At 35.1% G+C, this 14,066-nt stretch overlaps 2 protein-coding genes across 2 annotated transcripts; one reads left to right on the top strand and one right to left on the bottom strand.

The window, feature by feature from the left end:
- Positions 1 to 182: 182 nt before the first annotated feature.
- SCCRO (defective in cullin neddylation 1 domain containing SCCRO) lies at positions 183 to 1,888 on the bottom strand. The gene is made up of 5 exons (XM_018538007.1): positions 1,813 to 1,888; positions 1,060 to 1,273; positions 803 to 971; positions 459 to 672; positions 183 to 382 (listed from the first exon to the last, which is right to left on the bottom strand). The coding sequence occupies exons 1-5, from the start codon at positions 1,813 to 1,815 to the stop codon at positions 218 to 220; spliced, it is 765 nt and encodes a 254-aa protein (XP_018393509.1). The 5' UTR covers positions 1,816 to 1,888; the 3' UTR covers positions 183 to 217.
- Positions 1,889 to 2,799: 911 nt separating this feature from the next.
- Positions 2,800 to 6,551, top strand: botv (tripeptidyl-peptidase 2). The gene is made up of 10 exons (XM_018538006.1): positions 2,800 to 2,958; positions 3,034 to 3,574; positions 3,653 to 4,494; positions 4,576 to 4,791; positions 4,900 to 5,110; positions 5,183 to 5,439; positions 5,525 to 5,652; positions 5,717 to 5,993; positions 6,222 to 6,326; positions 6,447 to 6,551. The coding sequence occupies exons 1-10, from the start codon at positions 2,800 to 2,802 to the stop codon at positions 6,549 to 6,551; spliced, it is 2,841 nt and encodes a 946-aa protein (XP_018393508.1).
- The last annotated feature ends 7,515 nt before the right edge of the window (positions 6,552 to 14,066 follow it).

Below are 14,066 nucleotides of genomic sequence, written 5' to 3'. Positions count from 1 at the left end.
AATGCATGTTACAAGATGCTATATAGTATATACTATGATTCATTATATCATGTGTATTAATTTGTCTCTAATCATTTTTAGAAAGTAAAATAGAGTCGTCATTGGAACAAAATATCATTTCAAAATCATCACAAAATAATTTATAAAATTATATATCTTTTGTAAACGAAATAAAGTTATCATGTGCGAGAATGTTGCCAAAAAAAAAAGAAAATCGTTAGAGAGATTGACGAACTCGAGGTTGCGCCCATTCTACAAAATCATCGATTAACACAGGCCAGGCACCCTCTTCATCATAATTACTCATGTCCGAATTGATCATAAGTGCAAAGTCTAATAATAAATTCCATGTGTCTTTTGGAATTGATCTTTTATGATGCTCCTAGAATACATCAGTTTATTATTTTAAAGTAACTTGCCAAACGTAAATTTAAAAGCAATATCCTAAATTTACTTACCTGTAAGAATTGACACCATAATTGAAGAAATTTAAATTTATCCTCTAATACAATATTCCAATATGCAATTGCCATATCCAAATCTAAGCCTTTCTGTCCCGCATTTTTTGCATAATTAAATGTGAAATGATAAAAATCCTTGAATTTTAGAGGATCCCTTAAATCATTTTCTAAACTACCTAACCGTGCTTTTAGCTTATCTATACTATCCACACTGAAAATAATTATGAAAATAATTATATTTGTATACACACGCCTGATGACGAAAAATGTAAGGCACATTCACAGCACATTCACTTTTGATTCAACCATCATAGATGTATGTTAAAGAAATTAATATTTACCCTAAGTCCACCATTCCATTCATAAATTCTTCTTTAGTGAATTCACATTGCGTTTCAGCACGAAATTTCCACGCAATGATTAGAACTAATTTACTCTCAGGACTTAAATTCAAATCATCAAGAAACTTCATGATACCGTCCGCAGTAATTTTATTAGGTTCACTTGGATCTATAATATAAAATTTATTTCATATAATATTAAACATAATTTAAGTAGACTAATGAATTCTCTTACTAATATATCATAACAATCTTACCTTGGTATTTGCTATACAATATTTCCAGTTTCTTTTTATCAACAGAATTTTTTGGTTCTTTATAATAAGCTTCTGGATTTTGGAAGTAATTATCGCTAGCGAGATCCAGTTTCCAATCATTTTGGGCTAAACAATATATTGCAGTTTGCTCTCCAGTTTGTGTAAACGTTATAAATTTTTTCACTTTGTCCCTTTGTGAAAATTTTAATTTATGCTGCAACACAAATAAAATGGTGAGTGCTATAAATGTCTTATTATTTATTTCATTATAATAAAAAAGTGACAGATAAAAGTGAAAGTGATACCAATACAATTCTGAAATTTATTATATTATAATTAAAGTATACTAATAGAATATTACTACATATATTAATACACAATCTTAATTTAATCAGGTATTTTGGCTGTCTGCAAGTCATTATATGTGCAAAAATGACAGCTTGTATTCAAAATACACTATGATATGTCAAGACAGTTTTGCGTTGCATCAAACAGCATTTTAACACAACCATATTTTTAAATAGGAGATAGCGGGGAAAGCAACGAAGTAAAATTTCACGTTGCTCCATCATCTCAGGTGACGAGGTCAGCGTGAACGTGAAAAATATCATTATAGCGCGTGAAATAGGTTATTCTAAAAACTCAAAAACGAAAGTGCGAAATTCCTGGATGAAGAGACAGACTGATTGGCTAAATAACGCGACATAAACGTCATGTTGTCAACGTACAATCGCATTTTTCTCGAATGCTTACCATTTTCCGGCTAATTTTAGGCCCCCGAAAGCCAAAATATTATTCCCCTCGCACTACGCTTGACATGGACATTGCATGAACATGCGCATGTTCGGCAAAAACCTCAGGAGACGCGAACATATCACGCGGATGCGCAACGTATCGTCGCGACGTGCCGCCAAACGTCGCTGGAGCAAACCCAGATACGAGGCGACTGGAGAGGCGACAACGAGCGGGCCGTTCGAACGTGATTGACGTGAAACACGCGGTTGGAGGAATCAGGGAGAGATTAAAAGAGATCGTCGAGTCTTTCCGAATTTCCGGGATTCCGCAACGAAGACACATGGATTGACGTCAGTAACTGGATAACTCTTGAACAGCTGCTCATGGTTCACCACGTCGCGCCGTTTCACATTTTCGGTATGCGATCTCGGGAGCATTGGGTGAATCGATGGTATACGCATACGCTATAATACGCTGGGTCCCACGAGAGCGGAGATATCAGATGGACGACTGCGGACGACGCGTATGCGAGTGAAACGCATCTCGGAACTCGGGACTAACCTCGATGCGACCGCGGACGATGTAGAATGTGAGACTCTGTTGGAAGTCCTCGTAGTCGTAGGATTGCTCCGGCTCGTGATCCGGGTAGCAGAAAAACGAAGGAGACCATGAGGTTGTGTAGGTTATCGATAGCACGATGATATGGTCTGATAAAGTCATCTCCAGGTTTAATTTTGATGTCAATTTCTGATGTGGACAGGTACTGATATTTAATAATGCGTTTATGTGCTCTTTATTCTTTAAATTAAATTAAATTAAATTGAGAAATTATAGATGAAAGCTATTTTTGTTACATACAAAATATAAAATAAAACTCATAAGATTATTTTATTAATGTCTGTCAAGTATCTGTGTAATATTGCTTGCAGAAGTCCATGAAAATGCTAGATGGAAGTATCCAGGATTTGTTAGACAGATGAAAACGCTTAGCAATTCCATATAATCATGGTGGGAAATACTTATGAGACACTTCCGTTCTATCACAATAGAACTGGGAGGGAGATGTGCCAATGGTTGACACACATTAAATTATCAAGGATAATCATTTTAACGTCTGTAATCTTATTTATTGTGCCATTATTTACGCATTACTATTTATCTAAGGTAATTAAAGAAAATTAAGCTCTTAAAAATTATTTGCTCCAGAATACTTTGCATTAACTTCAATTTAACTTTCAGGTAGAATCTGATACTCCAGATAGGGATATGTATAGAACATTTTCAACTCTGGAAGCTTTCGAGGATTTTACATCCATGAAAGCATCACAGCTGAAGATGAGAATAGAGGAAATGTTTCGTATAAAAATTTCAGTGAGCAATGAATTAAGAGATCTGAGTGCAAAGAGGCAAAGACTTCAGGGTGAAGTTAACAGTTTGACACAGAAAATAGACGAGCTGAAGCAAGAGTTACTGCATCAACAAACTGATCTTGATAGATTAAAAATAAGTGTGGAGCAAGCACAGGTGGCGCAGAAAGAGGCAGTGGAAAGAAACACGCCTGAATTAGCACCACCTAAGAGAATATTAATTAACACCCTGCCAGTTACATTATCTACCACTGATCCAAGATCATGTAGAATGTACAATTGTTTTGATCATAGTCGATGTGCACTGACAAGCGGTTTCCCTGTGTACTTGTATGATCCAGATCAATTTTCGGTAGTTAGTCCAGGATGGGATGTAGACGGCTTCTTAAAAACAACTATTAAACAAACGTTAGGTACGTATTTAAGATGTAAATATTTACATTATGAAGCATTTATTTGCGATAAAACTTATTATATACAAAAAATTGTAGGATATAATCCGCATCTTACTAGAAATCCAGCAGAGGCATGTATATACATAGTCTTAATTGGTGAAGCATTAAGCCTCCATCAAAAGAGTGATCAACGTCATAATAAAGCTTTAGATATAAAGAAATTACAAGCACTTCCCTATTGGGGTGGTGACGGTAGAAATCACATATTATTAAATCTTGCACGTAGAGATTTATCTGCAGATTCTGGAAATATTTTCAGTAATTTGAATACTGGCAGAGCGATAATAGTACAGTCAACATTTTATAGAAACCAATTCCGCGATGATTTCGATTTAATTGTTCCACCAATTCTGGGACCACCTGGTGGAGATGTTTGGCAAGAATGCGCACAAATGTTACCTGCGAGAAGGAAATATTTGCTGTCATTCCAAGGAGAAATGAGGACTTTTATGGGTACACCGATGACATATCAAATTGATGACACAGATGTAGATATGGAAAAATTAATAATTGATGATAACAATATAGATGCCTTTATTATTCAATATTTAAAAGATATGAGCAATGGAATAACTTTGGATAAATTTTTCATTCAATTTGAATGTATACCAGCTTCTATGGAGAGTAAGCCTGTAGAAACTCTTGATTGGTCTCTTTGTGGAACTGATTCGTCTAGAAGAGCTATATTAAAGGAATCAACGTTTGCATTGATCTTAGCTCCCAGTAATGCTACATTATTGACTACTTCGTTCATGCAAGCAAGATTGTACGAAGCATTGCGAGCTGGATCGATACCAGTCATTCTTGGTGGTGATCAGATTTTGCTTAATTATAATGAAGTTGTTGATTGGAGGAGAGCAGTTATTTTTCTACCTAAGGTAATTTTTATATTAATATATTATCACAAATTTGTGTTTTTGATTATTAAAGTGAAATTAATGGAATATATCATTATTTAGGCTAGAGTGACTGAAATGCACTTTTTACTGCGTGCTGTTCCTGACAACGACCTTTTGACTATACGGAGACAAGGTAGATTGATATGGGAACGTTATATGAGTACTGCTCAAGGTGTAGTGGATACAACCATAGCAGTAATAAGAGACAGACTTGGTATACCACCACTACCAGCGTCTCAAACACCCAGCCCTAGTGTTTTTAACGAAAGCTTTGTGGTACGTATTTTAATGTGACACACTTTTCTTATTAAAGTATATGATGTATGTACATTTTAACATAACACATTTAATTTTGTAACTTATATTATTTGTTTTTTGTAAAAGCCTTTAAAATCGGATGCTATTATTGCCGAACCGGAAGCTGAAGAAAGTTTAGGTCCTCTAGAACCGCCGTATCCATCTCCTGCTTTCAAGAGAAATTATACAACACTATTAGTTCAAAACCATGAAATTTGGAATGATTGGATGGATCCATTTAATTTGTATCCACAATTACCTTTTGATACTGTTCTTCCCAGTGACGCTAAATTTATTGGTAAAATTATTATTTCAGAGATTATTATACAAGAATTACATGTTATATTTATATCGTTTTATTTTTTCATAGGCTCAGAAGTAGGCTTTCGACCTATTGGCAAAGGTGCTGGAGGTGCTGGGAAAGAATTTAGTGAGTCATTAGGAGGAAATTATCCAAGAGAACAATTTACAATTGTTATGCTAACTTATGAGAGAGAACAGGTTCTTATAAATTCATTGGCACGTCTTTATGGCTTACCTTATTTAAATAAGGTACTTGTGGTATGGAATAGTCCGAAACCACCTGTAGAAGATCTCAAGTGGCCTGATATCGGCGTTCCTATACATGTAATTTTAATTTATTATCTATAGAATCTTTATTCATTTTTAAAGATTACATATTAAAATATATTTTTTAAATATATTTTGACAGGTTATAAAAGCTCCAAGAAATAGTTTGAATAATAGATTCCTGCCATTTGATGCAATTGAGACAGAAGCCGTCCTTTCTATTGATGATGATGCTCATTTGAGACATGATGAAATCATGTTTGGTTTTAGGTAAGTCAATATTTCAGTCTTCTGATTTCATATATTTTTGTTATTTATTAACGTATATTTTTAGAGTATGGAGGGAACATCGAGATCGTGTAGTTGGATTCCCTGGTCGATTTCATGCATGGGACCAGAATTATCACAACGCTTGGAATTACAATTCTAATTATTCTTGCGAGCTATCCATGGTTTTAACTGGAGCTGCTTTTATTCATAAACATTATACATATCTGTATACACATTGGTTACCACAAGCGATAAGAGATAAAGTTGATGAATATATGAATTGTGAGGACATTGCGATGAATTTTTTAATATCTCACCTTACAAGGAAACCACCAGTTAAAGTAAAGACATTATACATATATTTTAAAGAGAAAGTATTTATTTAACATTACTCTATTTTAATATTATAAATTAAAACTTTTTTAATTCAGATTTTATAAAAATGCTTTGTTACAACTTAAACATTTTGCAATGTAATATTTCTCTTTGCATTTTAATTATACGATTAAACTTATATGAATTTATTAATGTATAATGCAATAAAATTAAAATATTTGTTTGTTTATTAGGTAACATCACGTTGGACATTTAGATGTCCCGGTTGTCCAGTTTCACTTTCAGAAGATGATACTCATTTTCAAGAAAGACATAAATGTATCAATTTCTTTTCACAGGTAAAAAGATTTAATTATTAATTACTTTTACGTTTTTTTCTTTATTATATTTAAGTATTCTAAATTATTATTATTTAAGTAAATTTGTCAATTTTTACTTAATATAATTAATGATTTTAGGTTTTCGGTTATATGCCTCTATTAAATACACAGTATCGAGCTGATTCGATATTATTTAAGACACGAATACCACATGATAAGCAAAAATGTTTCAAGTTTATATGAAAAGGAGATACATTAGAATTTTTATGTAAATATTGTAGAATAGGATTTGTACAATTTTTATATAATTTTATGCAACTCACAACTTAAAAACTATCATGTCGAATATTTTACAAAATACATGTAGTAAACATAAGGTACAGTAAAGAGTTTAATTATAATAAGTTAAAATATTATTAAATTGAATGATCAAGAAGTAGACAAATATTAAATGTTATTCTTTTAGTTTTTATAAAACATTTAATGATTACAAATGAAATCAAAGTAATTCTATGAGTAATATTAGATAAAGTAAATACATTATTGTGTAAATAATTCTTTTTAGCTTTAAATTTTTTAACTAATATTTAGCAACAAAATATTTAATGATTTAGAAAGATGTTTATTTTGTAAATATTGTATTAATATTAATGTACTATGCATATATTAATATAGTTTACTACACATATTAATATACTCTATAAGTGCACTGAAATATAATTTTCTTTAATATACTATATATGAGAATATGGTGTATTAATAAATTACTGTCAATACTGCCGATTAGACTTATAATAATGTACATATATATATAAGATAAAAAAAAATTAAAAAATGATATAATTTTTAAACAAATGAACAAAATTATATTTTATGTATATATATATATATATTCAGTAATGATTATTTATCATTATAGTTATTATATAAAGATAATAACTCTAAATAATTATTATCTTTATGTAATTGATAATTTAATTTCATAAAGGCTGGAAAGAATAAATATAATAACAAAACAATTTGTTTTAAAACTTTACACTGATTTTTGTATTGTTAATGTTAATTTGATTGTGAATTTTATTTTATAATTATATTGTTAATTTTTATTAAAAATATGTTTATATAAAAAAATTGTAATATATGATATATATATGTTTATTTGTGTGTATATATATATGTATACATATTTTAGTTGGCCAAATAACAATTTAAATCATATAATTATAGAAAAGCTGCTTGTACATTTTAACAAATCTTTACATTTCTTTTTAAAAAAATTTAAAAAAATTTTTTAAGGATCTTGATTGCTTTATATTTAATGGAAACATCACATACAAATATTTGTTTGTACAGTCTAATAATACAGTCTCACTATATATATATATATATTTATGTACAATATATATATATATATATATATTTATTGTACACAACTATTTTTTATTTTATTTGTATTATCTATGTATATTTTTAAACTTTCTTATTTTTTTCAGAATATGAAAATGTGAAAAAATATACGTCTATTTAAATTTATATTTAGCGTATAAAAAATAAATTCAATATAATATTTATATCTATATAATAATTGATTATATATTAGAAAACAATTTTGTACAAAAAAGTAATTTTTATGCATGATGGATTGATTTTGCACACAAGAGTTTTAAATTATTATTTCTTTTTCAACTCATTTTAAAGCTGAAAATAAAATTTAGTCTATAATAAATATACAGTGTGCTTGTCTATAGTATAATGTAAGTAAATAACGGTATAAATAAATAAGATGCATTTTATAGACTGCATAGAATAAAATTTATCATATTGATATTACTAATAAAATTATATTTCATGAAGAATGTTACATGGAATATGTATATAGATACTAAATGACCAATATCTTTGAAGTTTAAAATTTTCTATTCTTGACGCAACTGAAACTTTCAAAATCCTATCCAAGTGCAAGCAAATTTCAAGTTAATGTGACAAGTGATCGTTATTGTCTATATTATGAAAAAAATTGATTATAAGAAAAATTAAGTTTTAAATTTTGTTTAGATTTTTTGCATTTTATTTATATCTTTAACATTAATGTCATGTTTTATTTTCATGTAATAATTAATTACATTTTATTATTATATGCATTTTCTATGTAATTTATGTGCCAAATTTTTTATAACTGTGTGTGTGAAATGATTGTATAGTATAATAAGAGTATATATAAAATAGTATATATAAATAAGAGATAATGTTAATGGCACAAGTTTTTAAATATATCTATATTTAGTAATATCTATATCTAAATATTTCTAAGAAATTTATTAATTATTGTGTGACATCGTTAAAAAATAGATGATTCAATAAATGTTATTTGTTTAATGATGTAATGAATTCTGTGTAGCAGATAAGTAATGTAAATGATTGTTCTGTATATGCTTTGTATTATTTTATATACATTATGTCGTGCAAATGTATATCATATATCTTCATTCTTTACTCATTCACGTGATATAAAAATTTGATTGGGTATTTTATAAATAAAAGAAACATTTATTCGACAGGTAAATCAATGAATATATAAATGTGACACATAAAAATCTAATAGAAATAAATTAAAATACATTCCATTTTCTGCAATATATATAGGTACGTATTTTTTTGTTACGCTTTTCAATATCTGCTATTATTCTATTTTAAAAGAATATATTTTGCATGTAAATTTTTTATAATCAATTTGCATTTTTTTTGTCGTTTTTTTATAGGACTAAACATGTTTTTTTGTTTTATCTCACAGGTAGCAAGTAAGTGTAACTCCTGCATCAGACATTGGCTACATTCTGAACTTCGTTACTTGTACTGAAAATCTATAATATACGTTACATGCACTATAGATTTCCAGCTCTGGTAGCGAATATCGGAACGCAGTCATTGCTGACGTGCAGTAGTAAACACGCCGCAGTAGTGTTACATATATATAGTCAGACATGTACTGGTAGTAGTATTATACCGCGCTGCGCACATCAAAAGTAGCGCACCTTAATGTTTGCATCGAACGTACTATGTTTGTAGTTTTATACTGTTCAACAATGACTTCGACATTGTTACATATTTATATAATTCGTACACATACAATAAATTCGTAATTGTAACAATTCGTTCATTAATTACGCATTGCAGATAAAGCAAGCATATAATACAACGGTGAAAAAGGGGTCAGCCTCTTCCATTTATTCTTCGACTTTGGTTTTCAAAATGCAGAGATAATTATGTTTATTAAAATCATTCTAGTTGAAGAATGAGAGTTCATTAATTTTGACATAATTGGATCGAATTTTAATTTTAGAGATATGGGCATTATTACATCAATGTGTAGTAGAGTTTCTTCGCGACATTTTGACTGCTCGGAGTCGCCCGTATTGGCGTTTTATCGAAAAGAAAGAAAAAGAAGTTCTCGACACCATCTCATATGCAGTCACGTGGTGGATATATACGAAACTTTGGCAATGTTGAAGAAATGGTAGTCGACTGGTTACCCGATGGCGCGCTTCGGCCATCAGAAGTTTCTACCATTAGAAGTCGCATGTCGGAACCACGATTCCCTGGAAGTGATTTATCGAGAATTCCACGTGGAATTATACGAACAACCACGGTAACTATACAGCATCCATCGCGTGTGCTTCAGTTTATGCTCTTGCTTTCATATCACGTTTTCATTTTCCAATGCGAATGGAAAGTGTGAAAATCATACGTCTTTAACGTAGCGTAAAATACGTTTTTTTTCACTAATTCTCCATAGATTGTTATAACAACAAAATTACGCAACGATGAAGCTGAGTTTACGGGAATTTTCTAACGTTACAATTTTAGCTTTTACGTGGCCGTCGAAATCATATCCGCGTAATGTGCGGAAGATAAAGCTGAATGGAATCTGAATGGCGCTTAATACTATATAGAACCGCCGATGTGATCTCGCTCGAACTGCTGAAGATGCCAATATGGTAATTTCCTATTTTTATTTTCAGTTAGTGAAAAGTTATTTTTGATATTATCGTTAGAATTATTTGCTTTATATTTATGTTTTTTCAATATTTTGTATATTCAATAGCAAAAAGTTATTTTAATATTATTTAACGTATTACTTAATAAATAATAAACTGAATTTAAGTCAAATTTAAGTAATACACATTTTAACGAGTTGAATTGTTTAACTTTATCGTTTTAAATTAAGTAGGTGCAGTGTAGAGATTCTTACGAAAAAATTGATCGAGTGTCAATATAGTTATGATAGCTTCCGGTTATAATTTATTAGCACGCAAATCAAAAATAGTTATAATATTTAATCAGTAAAATCTGTTAATCTTTGGATTCATTTAGAAAGAAGAATATTTAACTGTATACACGTTCCATTTTTTTTACATTTAGTGATCAGATATGTGAAATATGCTCTATTTACAGAAATAATTAAAAATTTCTCAAATCGAGTGTAATTTAACATTATGAATTTTAATAATGTTTCTTCTTATTGTTATTTTTCTGAATAAATTTTTTCTGGTTCTTAACAGGATCCGTTTTTAAATACAGCGCCACATGGTCGCGATCAAAAGTTTGCGCCAGATTGGTCCACTCGGCGATCAATACGGCATTTTCCGCGACGTAAGTCGCGTCCCGTTTGCCTATTGGTCAGAACATACGCCGCAATCCTATTATTTATTAAGTTCGCGCGAAGATGCGATATTCGTCAGGTACCATCTACCACCGATTGTGGGACGGCAATTGTGATCGACGCAACGGAGATTAATTACAATTGCACGAAACCGGGGCGTATCGCTGCTCGACTGACTATCGCGCTTCAAAGTTGTCTTTCTATTTTTCCCCTCTTTAACATCGTTCATCACATACGCGAAATTGGAATCCGTACGCACCAAATGTATACAGTGCGCCTCAAATAAACCCTATGCCTTTTCCCTCTCTCTATTATATATATTAATATTCTTTGGAGAATCTCTTAAGTTAAATTTAACGAGAATATCATTAGAAGTCATTTTTAAAATTATATTTCCGCAGCAGTTTGTTATTTTTGAAATTAAAAATGTTCTTTAAAGAATTCTTAAATACAAACTTTACATAAATATAATTAATATATTATATTTAAAAAATTAAATAACGGTCAGGATTTTTAAATATATTTTTATATGTTGCTATATATATAATCTACATTTGAAAAATTTGTTGCATAAAAGATGTTTAAGGGTGAAATAATCAACGCCTTGACAGTGAAACGATAATCATTTTTTCCAATGTAGCTCTTGACAAACGATTCGAAGAAAGCGCAATTTCTAAGTCACCCCGTATATCGTTACGGACGAGGGAATGGAGGAGTAAAGCTCGGTTCGCGCAACTGCGGTCGCACACAAGTGTGATAAGGCCACCCTCCCTTGGATAGAGGTCTCTCAGCGAGCGATATACGTACAACTAGCGAAGGGCAGCTCGCGAGGAACGCGGGCTCGCGCCTCGGTGTCATCGTGACGATCCCGACAGGAAGTCGATTCGCGACCGGAAATTAGCCCCGTTCGCGTCCCGCCCGTCCCGTTCTGCGGTCGTAGCAAGAGAAGGGTCGCGGGAAGTAGGAGCACAAGAGAAGAGAAGGAAGAAAGAGAGGGGGGGAGGGAGAGCCCAGCAGGGAGATAACACGAAAGAGAGAACGAGAGAGAACGAGGGAAGCAGTCAGGTGGTGGTGGTGGAGAGAGAAAGAGAGACAGAGAGAGGGATCACGTACAGCCGCGAAAAGGGGAGTGGCGGGACAGTTGGGGGTGAGAAAGAGACGGAGAGTTTACCACCAGTGGTACCGAGCGCGAATACTATCCCCGCGAGTCGACGTGGCCGCGAGACACCCTCGTCGCGAGAGGGTGTGCAGAGAGGAGGGGAGAGGAGAGACGAGAAATAAACGCATTCGCGGGTCGCATTCCGACGTCGCATCGAAGGGAGGGAGTGAAAGGGCACCGCGCGGAAGTGAAACGTTCATAAGCCGGTGACGCGACGCGACGCAGCGCAGTGCAGCGCAGCGCAACGTAACGCAACGCAGGACAACGCAGGGCAACGCAGAGCAACGCAACGCAACGCAAACGCAACGGCGTCGTGACGCGACGCGGGGTGGCCGCGAGTGCGCAAGCACCCTCTCCATCGCTCGCCGTGCGTGTGACAAGTGTCCGACCGCGCGTTCCGCTCGCAAAGTTCCTCGCGGCTCGACGCGGAGCGCACGAAGCAAGTGTTGCGCCGCGGAGGAAGTGTTTTGTACTCGTGGTATACCCAAGAGAAGGGTGTTTAATCTTGTGACGACGAGGCAGGCAGCCTCATCTACGTGGGCGTTCTCGCGGCGGCTGTTGATAACGGGTCGCGGTGTCGAGGATACAATGAGCGCGACGTCGCAGCGATGATACCACCAGCTAGAGGAGCACCGAACTTGTTGGAGCGATAGACAACCCTCGACTCCTCGTCGCATTATTGTCAGCTGGAGAAACAGTTGTCGTGGGTGTGTAACCGTCCGCTCGGGGACGATCGACTGCGTGGGCGTCGCGCGGCGGCCGTTAGAGGCGCGCCGAGAAGCGCCATTGTCGTATCGGCTGCCACGTGAATCGCAAGCAGACTTCTCCTCGAGCGAGATTTGTTCGCGGAGATCGCGCGAATCCATCCGTCGAATGGACGTGCTCCGATATTCATCGAGCATGTCCCTCGCGAGCACGGTGGGATCCAGTTAACGAAACGCGGTGATATATCCTAAGGGTCCAGTGGTTGGGATGACGCATCGCCTCGTCGCGGTGTCCGGAGGATAACGGAGCGGTGATCCATAGACAGACGTCGAGAAGCGTTCGAGAGTATCAGCAGCGCAGCGGCGAGGCACGGCAGTGCGTGTTCGACCTCGCGAAGATCGAGTCGCGCGAAAGTGGAGTCCTATTTATCAGCGCGGCGGCAACCCAGTGACCCGTTTTCGTTTTCAATCGATGCGGTTCCAAAGAGTTTCGAAGGATCGGAGGGACAGAAGGGCGCAGCCATTATCTAGCAGCAGAGTCCAACCGATATCAAGTCAAGTTACCACCCCGTCGCCGTGTGCGGAATCGCGCGTTGATTAGATCGTACGATTAGGAAGTCGAGAACTACTCCCGTAACCCCCGAGACTCTATAATTATCCCCTCGACGGTGAAGGACGGGCGAATAAGCGACGTCCGTGAGAGAGATCGAGGATATCACGAGGATATCACGGACCTTCGGTGCGAGATCGCGTATCGTCCGATGGTGCATTCGGGCAGCGCAGCGCGTGAGGCCGGGCTGCAAGAGAGAATGCGAGGGCCTCCTCACAGTCTGTGAACATGATTTGTCATACACATGCGACGGGCAGTAATCGTACGACGAGAGACACCGACGACGACGAAGACGACGAAGACGACGACGACGACGACGACGACGACGAGGAGGAGAAGAAGGACGACACCCGACCACTCCGCGGCCATGCCACGAGCACGCTGCTTTGTGCTCGCATGAGACCAGCCCGACTACTGCCCGATTACCATTCCAGCACTCATCATCAGCAGCAACTGCAAAGGCTGCGACAGGGGAGAAAATTCGTATCGCGCCAGACATCGACCGGCGTGAAATCTAAGGACATCTACTACCGCCTTCCCTTATCGTTATCCCGTAGCGTAAAGGAGGCCACACCGAAGTCATCGACCACGATCACGGAGGAGGTCCCGCGTCTCGATTGGCGCG

This window comes from Cyphomyrmex costatus, unplaced genomic scaffold (genome assembly GCF_001594065.2).
Source record: "Cyphomyrmex costatus isolate MS0001 unplaced genomic scaffold, Ccosl1.0 scaffold189, whole genome shotgun sequence".
NCBI lineage: Eukaryota > Metazoa > Arthropoda > Insecta > Hymenoptera > Formicidae > Cyphomyrmex > Cyphomyrmex costatus.
Note: the sequence above shows the minus strand (reverse complement) of the source record. Positions and strands in the feature narration are given on the sequence as shown.

Bases quoted from the DNA above. Each gene is read 5' to 3' on its own strand.
- SCCRO (XM_018538007.1), bottom strand. The intron at 673-802 runs GTAAATATTAAT...AATTATTTTCAG, and splicing joins AATGGAATGGTGGACTTAGG to TGTGGATAGTATAGATAAGC. The intron at 383-458 runs GTAAGTAAATTT...GATGTATTCTAG, and splicing joins TATGGTGTCAATTCTTACAG to GAGCATCATAAAAGATCAAT.
- botv (XM_018538006.1), top strand. From the start codon at position 2,800: ATGGTGGGAAATACTTATGAGACACTTCCGTTCTATCACAATAGAACT. The intron at 4,792-4,899 runs GTACGTATTTTA...TTTTTGTAAAAG, and splicing joins TTTTTAACGAAAGCTTTGTG to CCTTTAAAATCGGATGCTAT. The intron at 5,440-5,524 runs GTAATTTTAATT...ATATTTTGACAG, and splicing joins ATATCGGCGTTCCTATACAT to GTTATAAAAGCTCCAAGAAA.